At 44.0% G+C, this 12,500-nt stretch overlaps 1 protein-coding gene across 1 annotated transcript in view; it reads left to right on the forward strand.

Moving 5' to 3' along the window:
* Window positions 1–12,500, forward strand: part of LOC306734765 (type II inositol 3,4-bisphosphate 4-phosphatase-like) — a 19,259-nt gene that overhangs the window by 1,441 nt on the left and 5,318 nt on the right. The window contains 16 exon segments of the mRNA XM_079216153.1: window positions 238–417; window positions 844–891; window positions 984–1,081; window positions 1,247–1,357; window positions 5,081–5,160; window positions 7,188–7,194; window positions 7,197–7,292; window positions 7,376–7,445; window positions 7,545–7,692; window positions 8,078–8,208; window positions 8,993–9,100; window positions 9,176–9,284; window positions 9,568–9,733; window positions 11,351–11,488; window positions 11,709–11,916; window positions 12,009–12,226. Coding sequence (XP_079072279.1) covers window positions 238–417; window positions 844–891; window positions 984–1,081; window positions 1,247–1,357; window positions 5,081–5,160; window positions 7,188–7,194; window positions 7,197–7,292; window positions 7,376–7,445; window positions 7,545–7,692; window positions 8,078–8,208; window positions 8,993–9,100; window positions 9,176–9,284; window positions 9,568–9,733; window positions 11,351–11,488; window positions 11,709–11,916; window positions 12,009–12,226 — 1,916 coding nt within the window.

Below are 12,500 nucleotides of genomic sequence, written 5' to 3' on the forward strand. Positions count from 1 at the left end.
GTGAGGATCACGTGGGTTTGAAATATGAAATACTACAGATGAATGTATTACAGATTTGAATACATTAAATACTACAGATGAATGTATTACAGATTACAGATATGAATACATTAAATACTACAGATGAATGTATTACAGATTACAGATATGGATACATTAAATACTACAGATGAATACATTAAATACTACAGATGAATGTATTAAATACTACAGATGATCTGTGTGCGTCTGCTTCAGTGTTCGTGGGCGGTGACCCCGCTGTGATCTTGGAGTCCGGCGGCTCAGCGGACGGCGCGTCGTGGCTCGACGCCCTGAGGGACGCCAACGCGGACGCGCTGAGGCGCCGCGCGGCACGCCTCCGCTCGCTGGTCGACGCCCACAACCACGAGGGGGGCGGAGCCACGGAAGGCACCGCAGGTATTTATACACATTATACATAAAAGTACTGATAATGACATGTCTAAACGTACTTAAATCAGGTATTTATACACATTATACATTAAAGATCAATACTGAAAATGTTGCCCTGTTTCATTTTTTTTTTATGATTATAAATGATGATCATAACCAGCTACATCAGTAAAATCCTGCTTTTACATTAAAGCACGGTTAAAAAGTAACCTTAATGATAGAATATATAATAGTTTGAATACTTTTACTACATTTTACTGATTAAACTGACATACTTTCACTGTAACATTTTACAGTTATAGTACTTTTACTAAGTAAACTGAAAGGTCCTTAAATATAAATATAACATTTAAAGAAAATAATCGACAACCAGATGCATTACTGAACGTTTTAATAGTGTGTGTTGATGTCATTCTGCTTTGTGACCACAAGGTGGAGCCGGAGCCGCTGATAAAGTCTCACCGCTGCACCTGAGTGTCGGTATGTGACACACACACACACACACACACACACACAGACACACAGACACATTCACACACACGTTTCATCATGTTCTCTCTCTCTCTCTCTAGAGTGTGCGGTTGCAGCCAGCAGAGTCGAGGTTCAAGTGTGTGTGATCGACACACACACTCACACAGTCAGGAAGCACTGCTGCTGCCAGATAGTGGAGGTACACTCACACACACACACACACACACACACACACACACACACACACACACACACACACACACACTTACTTTGTAAGGACTTTGAAACATGCGTAAAGTAAGTGTGTGTGTGTGTGTGTGTGTGTGTGTGTGTGTGTGTGTGTGTGTGCGTGCGTGTGTTACAGGGACCGGGTGCTGGTGTGTTTCAGACATCGGTGTGTTTCCCTGCCGACTTCCCTCTCTACCACCACAGCAGGATTAAAGTCACCGTTTACCAGCAAGAGGAGCCGAGCACACACACCGCAGTAAGTGTGTGTGTGTGTGTGTGTGTGTGTGTGTGTGTGTGTGTGTGTGTGTGTGTGTGTGTGTGTCCGGAGGAATGTTCACTGTTTATATCGATCCACAGGTGCACTGCAGCTCCACGAACACAAAATAAAGCTGATTTTTCTTAATAAATACATTTAAGCTGAAATAATAACTTATTGATGATGATTTGTAAAAAAAGTCTGAATTCATGTTTTGTTTGTTTTCTCTGTAAGACGAGGAGCAAACAGCTTTTAAAACGCGTGTTTTCTGAATGGAGTCTGGTTCCATCGCGGCTAAGATAAGCTAAGCTAACGTTGTACATCTCCGTCGACACGCAACATAATTTACACGTCCATATATATATTTTTTAACTGTTGTTTTTCGTCAAAAGCATTTTCATACAGGACGCAAATAATGAGGGTGATTTTCTTCCGAGCTTTCACAATAAAGGCATCGACCAATCGAGTTGCCTTTCACAATAAAAGCCCTGGACATGTGATAAAAGGCCTTTTTTAAACTACACCAGAGAAGGGTTCTCTGTACAACCTCTCACAGGGGGTTCTGTGAGGAACCCTTACACCAGAGAAGGTTCTTCATATTGGGCTCAAGGTAGAACCCTCTGAACCTTTTAGAAAAGTGTTCTACCTGATCGTGTTCTCGCTGTAGAACCCAAGTGGTTCTAGTCCGCGCCTTTATTTACAAAAGGATTAGCGCAAAGGATGTGTAATACCAGCGGTGGGAGCTTATCAACACACACACACGATTCAGTTAATCTGGGAGTCACACACACACACACACACACACACACACACACACACACACAATGCGAGAAAAAGTGAGATTTCTGATATCTCCGTTTTCCCTCGTTTCCTTTCTGCTAAACTCGACCCCGACCGGCCCGCCAGGCGCTTCGCTAATCTGCATATTTCCCATAATGCCAATGTTCTTTTTTAATCCGGTCGGCCATGACGAAAGAGGAGGAGGAAGAGGAGGAGGAAGAGGGAGCAGCAGAGAGACGTGTCTTTCATTCTTTTCAGCTGACGGACGAACGACTGAAGCGGGATTTTAATTTGATGGATTAATTTGTCCGGATACCGAATTTTTTCCTGCTCTTCTTCTTCTTCTTCTTCTTCTTCTTCTTCTTCTTCTTCTTCTTCTTCTTCTTTTTTAATTCTGCATCTTCACGTCTGTACATTCATCAAGCAGCAGGAAGAGAAGCCGTTTCTTCGCTGCCGCTCTCAGACATTTGTTCGACTCTCTTGTGCAAAATTCAATAGAAAAAGCTTAAATTTCAGTGGTGCGTTCAGGTGCAGATGGGAAAACTCTCCGTTCACGTTGTGTTCAGGGTTAGAGGTATTTAGTTACTTCTCGTTACTCCACTCTCAAACTTCAGTGTGACTGAAAGACAACTTTAATTTTTTTATTCTTTTAAATTTAAATGGTGATCAGGAAAATGCCCAAAAAAATTTATTTGATAAAATAATAAAGAATAATTATGCAAATTATATTTTTTATTTTAAAAAAAAAGCGAGAAGACTGTAAACGGGAAGGAAATTATTATTATTGTATTTAAAAAAAAAATAAAAAAAAGATTGTGGGGATGCAGAGCATCAAAGAGATGTCGTGCACCAAATGTTTCTGTCTACCAGGAGAGAACAGCGCCTCTGCTGGACAGGTAGGGAGGTGCACACACACACACACACACACACACACACACACACACACACACACACACACACACACACTGTAAATGTTGTTTTTGTACGTGTGTGTGTTTCTAGGTTTGATGAGGATTAGCATGTAATCGTAAAAGTCTGTTGTTTAGCTGAAGATCTCAGTGTGTGTGTGTGTGTGTGTGTGTGTGTGTGTGGTTGTGTGTGTGTGTGTGGTTGTGTGTGTGTGGTTGTGTGTGTGTGTGTGTGTGTGGTTGTGTGTGTGTGTGTGTGTGTGTGGTTGTGTGTGTGTGTGTGTGTGTGGTTGTGTGTGGTTGTGTGTGTGTGTGTGTGTGTGTGTGTGTGTGTGTGGTTGTGTGTGTGTGTGTGTGTGTGTGTGGTTGTGTGTGTGTGTGTGTGTGGTTGTGTGTGTGTGTGTGTGTGTGTGTGGTTGTGTGTGTGTGTGTGTGTGTGTGTGTGTGTGTGGTTGTGTGTGTGTGTGTGTGTGGTTGTGTGTGTGTGTGTGTGGTTGTGTGTGTGTGTGTGGTTGTGTGTGTGTGTGTGTGTGTGTGTGTGTGTGTGTGTGTGTGTGTGTGTGTGTGTGTGTGGTTGTGTGTGTGTGTGTGGTTGTGTGTGTGTGTGTGTGTGGTTGTGTGTGTGTGTGTGTGTGTGTGTGGTTGTGTGTGTGTGTGTGGTTGTGTGTGTGTGTGTGTGTGGTTGTGTGTGTGTGTGTGTGTGTGGTTGTGTGTGTGTGTGTGTGTGTGTGTGTGTGTGTGTGTGTGTGTGTGTGTGTGTGTGGTTGTGTGTGTGTGTGTGGTTGTGTGTGTGTGTGTGTGTGTGTGTGTGTGGTTGTGTGTGTGTGTGTGTGTGTGTGTGGTTGTGTTGCAAACGAGGAACTGTGTTTGCAACACTTGGTCAAAGCCTCAACATCCTGCTGGTTTCCTTCAGTTTGAACCTCAACTAGAAACAAGACGTCTAAAAACTAGTAAGCAAACAAAGTATTAAGTAAATAAACAAAGTAAATGAAGTAATAAATACATGAATAAATACATAAAGCGAATACATGCTTTTATTTGTAATATTTGTGGGAACATTTTGCTTTTGTTCTGAGACTCTGATCTTTCTGTTTTTAATTAAAGGATCAAACAGTTGATTTAAATCTATAAAAGTTGCTCAAACAACAAACAAGTTGCTCGTTCAGACAAAACGGGAAACGGCAACTTGGGTTCTGCAACAATTTACATAATTTCCATAATGTTTTGTATGTTAATGTATTCGTAGTTTTTAAATCCATTTAATTGCTTAGGTTCTATTGTTGGAGTTTTATATTATAATGATCAGGTATTGTTTCATAACGTCACCGGACTCCATTGACAAAAACACACACTTAAATATTAAATCACATTAAACATTAATGCTGGTGAAAAGCTCCATTAGTCGATAGAAAAGATGTGTGTGTGCGTGTGCGTGTGCGTGTGCGCGCGTGTGTGTGTGTGTGTGTGTGTGTGTGTGTGTGTGTGTGTGTGTGTGTGTGTGTGTGTGTGTGTGATTTGAGTGCTTTTCACTCGTCAAGGTAATCCTCTGATTATCGCCATAGCAACGAGTTGCTGAGGCAGATTTTTGGTCCACGGCCGTGACCTCGACGTGTGTGTGTGTGTGTGTGTGTGTGTGTGTGTGTGTGTGTGTGTGTGTGTGTGTGTGTGTGTGTGGACAGAATGGGACTTTTATTAATGAATGAATATTGCAGAGCATCATCAGACGTGTCGTTTCTTAAGTTTTAGATTACATCATTTAAAATAAAATGTTTCTTTTGTACGTTCTGATTTTAACTGAATTGTGTCGCAACATCCCGATGGGTGTTCCTATTATTTTGTCCACTCCATTTACACTAAATCATAGAAGTAACCTCTCGGTGATTGACGTCCAGCAGTTAAAATGATGAAATAAGGATCATATGTGTCTAATTGATTGTATATTAACAGCAAGATTATGTATAAAAGTCGTATTTATTATTAAAAATGGGCGTTGAAATCATAAACCGACTCTCTGCTTCTCTTCCAGAGGAGCTTTCTGGGTTTCACCTCCTTCTCCATCGGAGACCTGCTCCGGTCCAAAGAGCCTCCTGTCTCCCTGAGTCTCAGGTAAACACACCACATCATCATGATATACATATATATATATATATATATATATATATATATATATATATATATATATATATATATCCTCCAGTGTCTTTACCCGTGAAAAAGGCTCCAAACGCGCGTTTACTCCTCAAAACAATCCTTTATTGTTCTTTAAGTCTCATGAAGCCACTGAGGTGAAGGAGGCGTCACCTGATTGGCCGTTGCTGGGTTACCTGTAGCCAGACGAGGAAGTGAGAGGGGTTGCGTGTGTGTGTGTGTGTGTGTGTGTGTGTGTGTGTGTGTGTGGCTTCCTGTTTTGATATCCCAACATGTTGAGTGTGAGGCTCCAGGTGAGAGCCGGTCCTGTGTGCTGCCTCAGGTGTGCTCACCTGCAGCAGAGAGCAGAGCTGCAGGTGAGCTATCTCCGGCTCCTTGATGAGCGAGAGGCCGGGTTGTGTTTCCACGCTCAGCTTTCTGGGACAAGTCTTCAGCCTGAGGCTGTAGTTGTGTTGTGTTACCGGTGCCACTCGTCTGGTTTCTAGTTAGATTCGTCTTATTAGTTGTTTTCTTACAGTTTGCTTTGTTGTGCTACTCATCTGTTATTTTGGAAGTTTTGTCTTTTGAGTCATCTTGTTTCTAGTTAGTTTTGCTAGTTATTTTTGTCCTGCTAGTTATTGTTTCTAGTTAGTTTTGTCTTGCTAGTTATTGTTTCTAATTATTTTTGTCCTGCTAGTTATTGTTTCTAGTTAGTTTTGTCTTGCTAGTTATTGTTTCGAATTATTTTTGTCCTGCTAGTTATTGTTTCTAATTAGTTTTGTCTTGCTAGTTATTGTTTCTAGTTAGTTTCGTCTTGCTAGTTATTGTTGCTAGTTAATTTTGTCTTGCTAGTTATTGTTTCTAGTTAGTTTCGTCTTGCTAGTTATTGTTGCTAGTTAGTTTCGTCTTGCTAGTTATTGTTTCTAATTAGTTTTGTCTTGCTAGTTATTGTTTCTAATTAGTTTTGTCTTGCTAGTTATTGTTTCTAGTTAGTTTTGTCTTACTAGTTATTGTTTCTAGTTAGTTTTGTCTTGCTAGTTATTGTTGCTAGTTAGTTTTGTCTTGCTAGTTATTGTTTCTAGTTAATTTTGTCTTGCTAGTTATTGTTTTTAGTTAATTTTGCTAGTTATTTTTGTCCTGCTAGTTATTGTTTCTAGTTAGTTTTGTCTTGCTAGTTATTGTTTCTAGTTATTTTTGTCTTGCTAGTTATTGTTTCTAGTTAGTTTCGTCTTGCTAGTTATTGTTTCTAGTTAGTTTTGTCTTGCTAGTTATTGTTTCTAGTTAATTTTGTCTTGCTAGTTATTGTTTCTAGTTAGTTTTGCTAGTTATTTTTGTCCTGCTAGTTATTGTTTCTAGTTAGTTTTGTCTTGCTAGTTATTGTTTCTAGTTATTTTTGTCTTGCTAGTTATTGTTTCTAGTTAGTTTCGTCTTGCTAGTTATTGTTTCTAGTTGGTTTTGTCTTGCTAGTTATTGTTGCTAGTTAGTTTTGTCTTGCTAGTTATTGTTGCTAGTTAATTTTGTCTTGCTAGTTATTGTTGCTAGTTAGTTTTGTCTTGCTAGTTATTGTTGCTAGTTAGTTTTGTCTTGCTAGTTATTGTTTCTAGTTAATTTTGTCTTGCTAGTTATTGTTTCTAATTAGTTTTGTCTTGCTAGTTATCTTGTTGCTAGTTATTTTGTTGCTAGTTAGCTATTAGCTTCATTACTAAGGCTCTGAAGCTGTAATGGGAATATTCTATCCTTAGTTGTATTTTGTCCATGAATCTGTTAAGTGGCTTACAAACCTGTTAATGCAAACCACCTTCTGTCTCATGTTAATTGATGCCGCTCCCATAGCTGTGATCAAGTATCACTCACTGCCGACAGGTCATGAGTTAAGGACAGGAAGGAGACCCTTTTAAACTACAGGGGGCTGGTCCTTTGTTCCAGCCTCAACCTGAAACCACAGGCTTCTCTGTTCATTTAATATACCACTTCTACTACCACTACTATATGTTTGATATCAGGAGTCTTTACTTCCTCTCTTCATCAGGACGCTGGACGGCGTGAACGAGGCCGGCGAGCTGAAGGTGTCCCGTCTGCAGATGGAGGGAGAAACTCCTCCGGATCACAAGGTACTTGTGTAACAATGGAGTTATGAGTAATACTGTTATTACTGTGTTATTACTGTTTAATCTTTACACATGCTCCTCTCCAGTGTCCCGCTCTGTGCGACAGTCTGCACAGCTCATTCCACGACAAAGAAAACAGTCCGATGATGAGAGCAGGTGGGAGTGATTTTGACAATCTGCATGTAAATATATCGACATATACGAGTATATATATGTATATATATATATATGTATATGTACCTTCTGTGTGTGCAGTGCTGTGTGCTCAGGTGTCTAAGGTGTACAGGTTTCAGACGGAGGATCAAAGATGGCTGCTGGTCCGGGAACAGATGTCGGAGACGCCGCTCTCGTTCTCGTTACCCAAACAGCTGCTGAGCGCGCTCATACAGAGCCACCTGGCCAGGTGTGTGTGTGTGTGTGTGTGTGTGTGTGTGTGTGTGTGTGTGTGTGTGTGTGTGTTTTTGTTTGAATTAAACACAAAAAGGAAACGAAAAAGCATGAAAAATCCGTCAGAAACTGACACCTTTAACAAAACTTTATCAACATAAAATCTAAAAAAGGTCAAATGTTGCATTTAAATGATGTAAAAATAGTTTGTTTTGAGGCTTTTGAATTTCTATCTTCTATCTATTTGGCGCTTGCTTTATATTCTGTTATCGGCTTTATATTCATCCAGAGAGACTTCCGGTCCTTCATTTAAACACAAAGCGTTTTCTCCCAGTGGGACGAGAGGAATCTTCAACTCTTCTCAGACCTGAAAGCATCCCTCATGTGTTCATCTCCTTCAGGGTCCAGGAAGTGAAGGAGCTCGGTGACCTTTCACCCCACTGGGACGGCCTCCGCCACGACGTCGTCAGCCACTGCGACCGCCTGATTGGCTGCTACCAGGAAACGCTCGCCGAGCTCCACAGACTCTCAGGTGTCCACTTGACTCACCTTTAAAGGAACAGTCTGCCATGTTTCAGCTCACTGGTAACTACGTGTGTTTACTCAAGAGGTGAAGTACAAAGGAAAGGTACTATTTCTTCTTTATAAAGCACGTTAAAAATCAATAACAGTTGATTAAGGTGCTGTGCAATCGAAATATAACAATATATAACACAATAACATAACAAAACACTCAAACAAATAGGGTAAAAACACAAAATATAAATTACAATAATAATAATATAATATTATAATTAATAATTATTATAATAATAATATAGAACAACTTTCATAGAGAGTTAAAAGCCAAAGAATAAAGTATTTTATTCATATATTTGATCATTTAAAAATATAAGTAATATATTTAACATTATTATTATTATTATTATTATAGATTCAGAACAAACTTCATTGATCCCTTTGGCTAAATTTAAAAGCTACCCAGCAGTTTATAAAGTAGTTTAAATTCTCTCTACTTTTATATGCTGCAACATTAAACACATAATAATTCAATAACATTATATATTCTGAATATACTCGGCTCATTCTGCATGCTGAATACTTGTACTTCTGGTACTTTAAGTATATTCTGATGCTGATACTGCAGTACTTCTACAGTTTCTCTACGTTTACTTAAAGTCTGTGTACTTCTTCCATCTGTACATTTAATAAAAAACACGTTTTGACTCCACGGAGCCCAAAATGACGAACTATTCCTTTAAAGAAAATGACTAATGAGTAATTATTAACATGCTAATATGTGTGTCTTCAAACAGCCTCGTCCTGTTTCAAGTCGAGCAGCAGCAAAGCAGACAAACACCTTCAGTTTGTTCCCACCAACCTGCACTCACAGAGGATGGAGGTCACCGACCCAGACGGCACAGGTCCATCTAGTGGTTGTTATTATTATTGTTAATATTAATATTATTATATTATTGTTAATAACCCTGTCTGTGCAGGCGTGTGGTATGAGGTCATAACCGTCGGGGCTCCAGCTGATCACCACCAGGCCTTCAAACACGGAGGACTGAAGAAGCTGCTCAGTAAACACACAACCCGCAGAGACAGGTGTGTGTGTGTGTGTGTGTGTGTGCGTGTGTGTGTGTGTGTGTGTGTGTGTGTGTGTGTGTGTGTGTGTGTGTGTGTGTGTGTGTGTGTTAATCCCTGTAATCTCTGCTCTGTGTGGATTAGAGTCGCTGCATCATTCTAGATGCATTTTGTTGATTTATTTGGGCTCGTCCCTTTAAATAAAAGGTTTCCCATAATGCAACAGGCTTTGAAACTGAAAAGCACCTCTCTGTGATATTAATAGAATAATAAAAGTTGTGCTCCCGTCACGTTGTGTCTGCAGCTCCGTGTCTTACTCCCGGGACGAGCGCTGCAGAGCGCGGCGGCTGCTGCTCCGCGTGGCCGAGCTGCAGCCGCTGGTGTTCGGGCTCGCTGAGCAGCTGCTGGCCGTCTCTCTGGAGCTGAGTACCACACGGCTGCAGCAGGCGCTGGACGGCCTGACGCAACAGGTGAGGGACGCAGCAGGTGAGGGGAGCAGCAGGTGAGGGGGGCGGGGACGCAACAGGTGAGGGACGCAGCAGGTGAGGGGAGCAGCAGGTGAGGGGGGCGGGGACGCAACAGGTGAGGGACGCAGCAGGTGAGGGGAGCAGCAGGTGAGGGGGGCGGGGACGCAACAGGTGAGGGACGCAACAAGCGAGGGACGCAGCAGGTGAGGGATACAACAGGTGAGGGGGGGATTCAACAGGAGGGGGGGATTCAACAGCTGAGGGGCAACAGGTGAGGGACGCAACAGGTGAGGGGGTGGGGACGCAACAGGTGAGGGGGGGGCAACAGATGAGGCAAGGGACGCAACAGGTCAGGGGGGACAACAGGTCAGTGGGGGTAACAGGTGAGGGGTGGGGGCGGGGGGGACTCAACAGGTGAGGGGGGGGCGCAACAGGTGAGGGGGGGGATTCAACAGGTGAGGGGGAACAACAGGTGAGGGGGGACAACAGGTGAGGGACGCAGCAGGTGAGGGTCGCAACAGGTGAGGGGGGACAACAGGTGAGGGACGCAGCAGGTGAGGGTCGCAACAGGTGAGGGGGGACAACAGGTGAGGGACGCAACAGGTGAGGGGGGACAACAGGTGAGGGACGCAACAGGTGAGGGGGGACAACAGGTGAGGGGGGGCAGCAGGTGAGGGGGCGGAGATGCAACAGGTGAGGGGGGACAACAGGTGAGGGGGGACAACAGGTGAGGGGGGGCAACAGGTGAGGGGGCGGAGATGCAATAGGTGAGGGGGGACAACAGGTGAGGGGGGACAACAGGTGAGGGGGGCAGCAGGTGAGGGGGGACAACAGGTGAGGGGGGACAACAGGTGAGGGACGCAACAGGTGAGGGGGGACAACAGGTGAGGGGGGACAACAGGTGAGGGGGCGGAGATGCAATAGGTGAGGGGGGACAACAGGTGAGGGGGGCAGCAGGTGAGGGACGCAGCAGGTGAGGGGGGACAACAGGTGAGGGGGCGGAGATGCAATAGGTGAGGGGGGACAACAGGTGAGGGGGGCAGCAGGTGAGGGACGCAACAGGTGAGGGGGGACAACAGGTGAGGGGGCAGCAGGTGAGGGACGCAACAGGTGAGGGGGGACAACAGGTGAGGGGGCGGAGATGCAACAGGTGAGGGGGAGGAGCCAAATATACACCATGACTGACGCCTCCTTCATGAAAAGCAGCCGGAACGAAGCTTACAATTGTGATATTTCATCTAAAAACATTTTATTCTACATGTTCTCATTTAAAATGTTTCGCCCCAAATTCTTAGATTCTGTAAACAACATTAAGTTCTGAGCTCTTCAGAGTAACGATGACGTCATGATGGACTGAGTCTGAGTCACGTGACAACAATTCAGTTCACTTTGACTGAACTGGAGAGGATGGAAATATGTGTGTGAAGCTTCCATTATATTCAACCCGACATGTTCGATGTATACAAGTGTTAAACAGTGTAAAAGAAATTATCAAAGAAATGTTGCTTTTGTTTCTTTGTTTTTTAATGATTATTATTATTATTCTACACTAAAGACATGTTTTAGTTCTCTCTCATTCTAGTCTTTTATATTCATTTATTTTGTATGTGACCGGAGCAGACGGAGCTCTTTGTTCACGCGCTCAAAGACCAGCTGGTGAAGAGCGCCCTGCTGGAGATCCACGGCAACGGCCTCAGTGACGACACGCCGACCAATCAGGAGGAGCCGCGGGCCGGAGAGTACGACGAGGAGGAATGGGTGTGTGTGCGCTTGTTTTTATGTGTGTGTGTGTGTGTGTGTGTGTGTGTGTTTGTGTGTGTGTGTGAGATGTCCACTCGTTTATTACGGTGTGTGTGTGTGTGTGTGTGTGTGTGTGTGTGTGTGTGTGTGTGTGTGTGTGTGTGTGTGTGTGTGTGTGTGTGTGTGTGTGTGTGAGATGTCCACTCGTTTATTGCGGTGTGTGTGTGTGTGTGTGTAGGACCGGGCGTGGGTAAACGTCGCCATGAGCCTCAACTGCATCGTCGCCATGGTCGACCGGCTGCAGGGGCGGGAGGACCGCCCACAGGAAGTGACATCATCAGGGCGGGAAGTGACATCATCAGGACTGGAGATGACATCATCAGGGCAGGAAGTGACATCATCAGGGCAGCAGGAAGCCAGCGGGGACCCGGACCCTCAGAACGCCGGTGGGCCAATGTTGTGAAACGGTTGACTGGATGAATCGTGTGTCAAAGCGCTTCTTTCTGGGAATATAAAAAGCCTCTTGTCTCTCCTCCAGCCTCCTCCTCTTCCTCATCCCCCTCTTCCTCCTCTGCGTCCTCCTGGCAGGAGCAGCTGCTCCCCCTGGTGGTGACTCTCAGGGACTGCGTGCGCGAGGCGGTGGAGAAGGCCCGAGCCGCCATGACCTTCGTGGTCCTGCAGGGGGCGGCGGCCACGACCGTCTCCCAGGGACCCGCCCACCTCGTCCAGAGACGCCACGCCGTCTTCAGCCAGGCGGTGAGAGGCGGAGCCGCGAAGAGCAGGCGGCCTCTGATTGGCCGCTGACGTCAGGGACCTTAACATGTCACTCAGAGAGACACGCACCAACCAGGAAGAGACTCAAAAGGACCAGAAAGAAATAAAATAACTTCAAAGAGACACTCAACTATAAAGAGATTCACCATTACCACAAAGAGACACACAATAACTACAGAAAGACACAATAACTACAGAAAGACTTAAAGTAACTATGAAAAGACACAAAAACTACAGAAAGATACAACATAACTAC

This window comes from Taurulus bubalis, assembly GCF_910589615.1.
Source record: "Taurulus bubalis genome assembly, chromosome: 3".
In the NCBI taxonomy this organism is placed as follows: Eukaryota; Metazoa; Chordata; class Actinopteri; order Perciformes; family Cottidae; genus Taurulus; species Taurulus bubalis.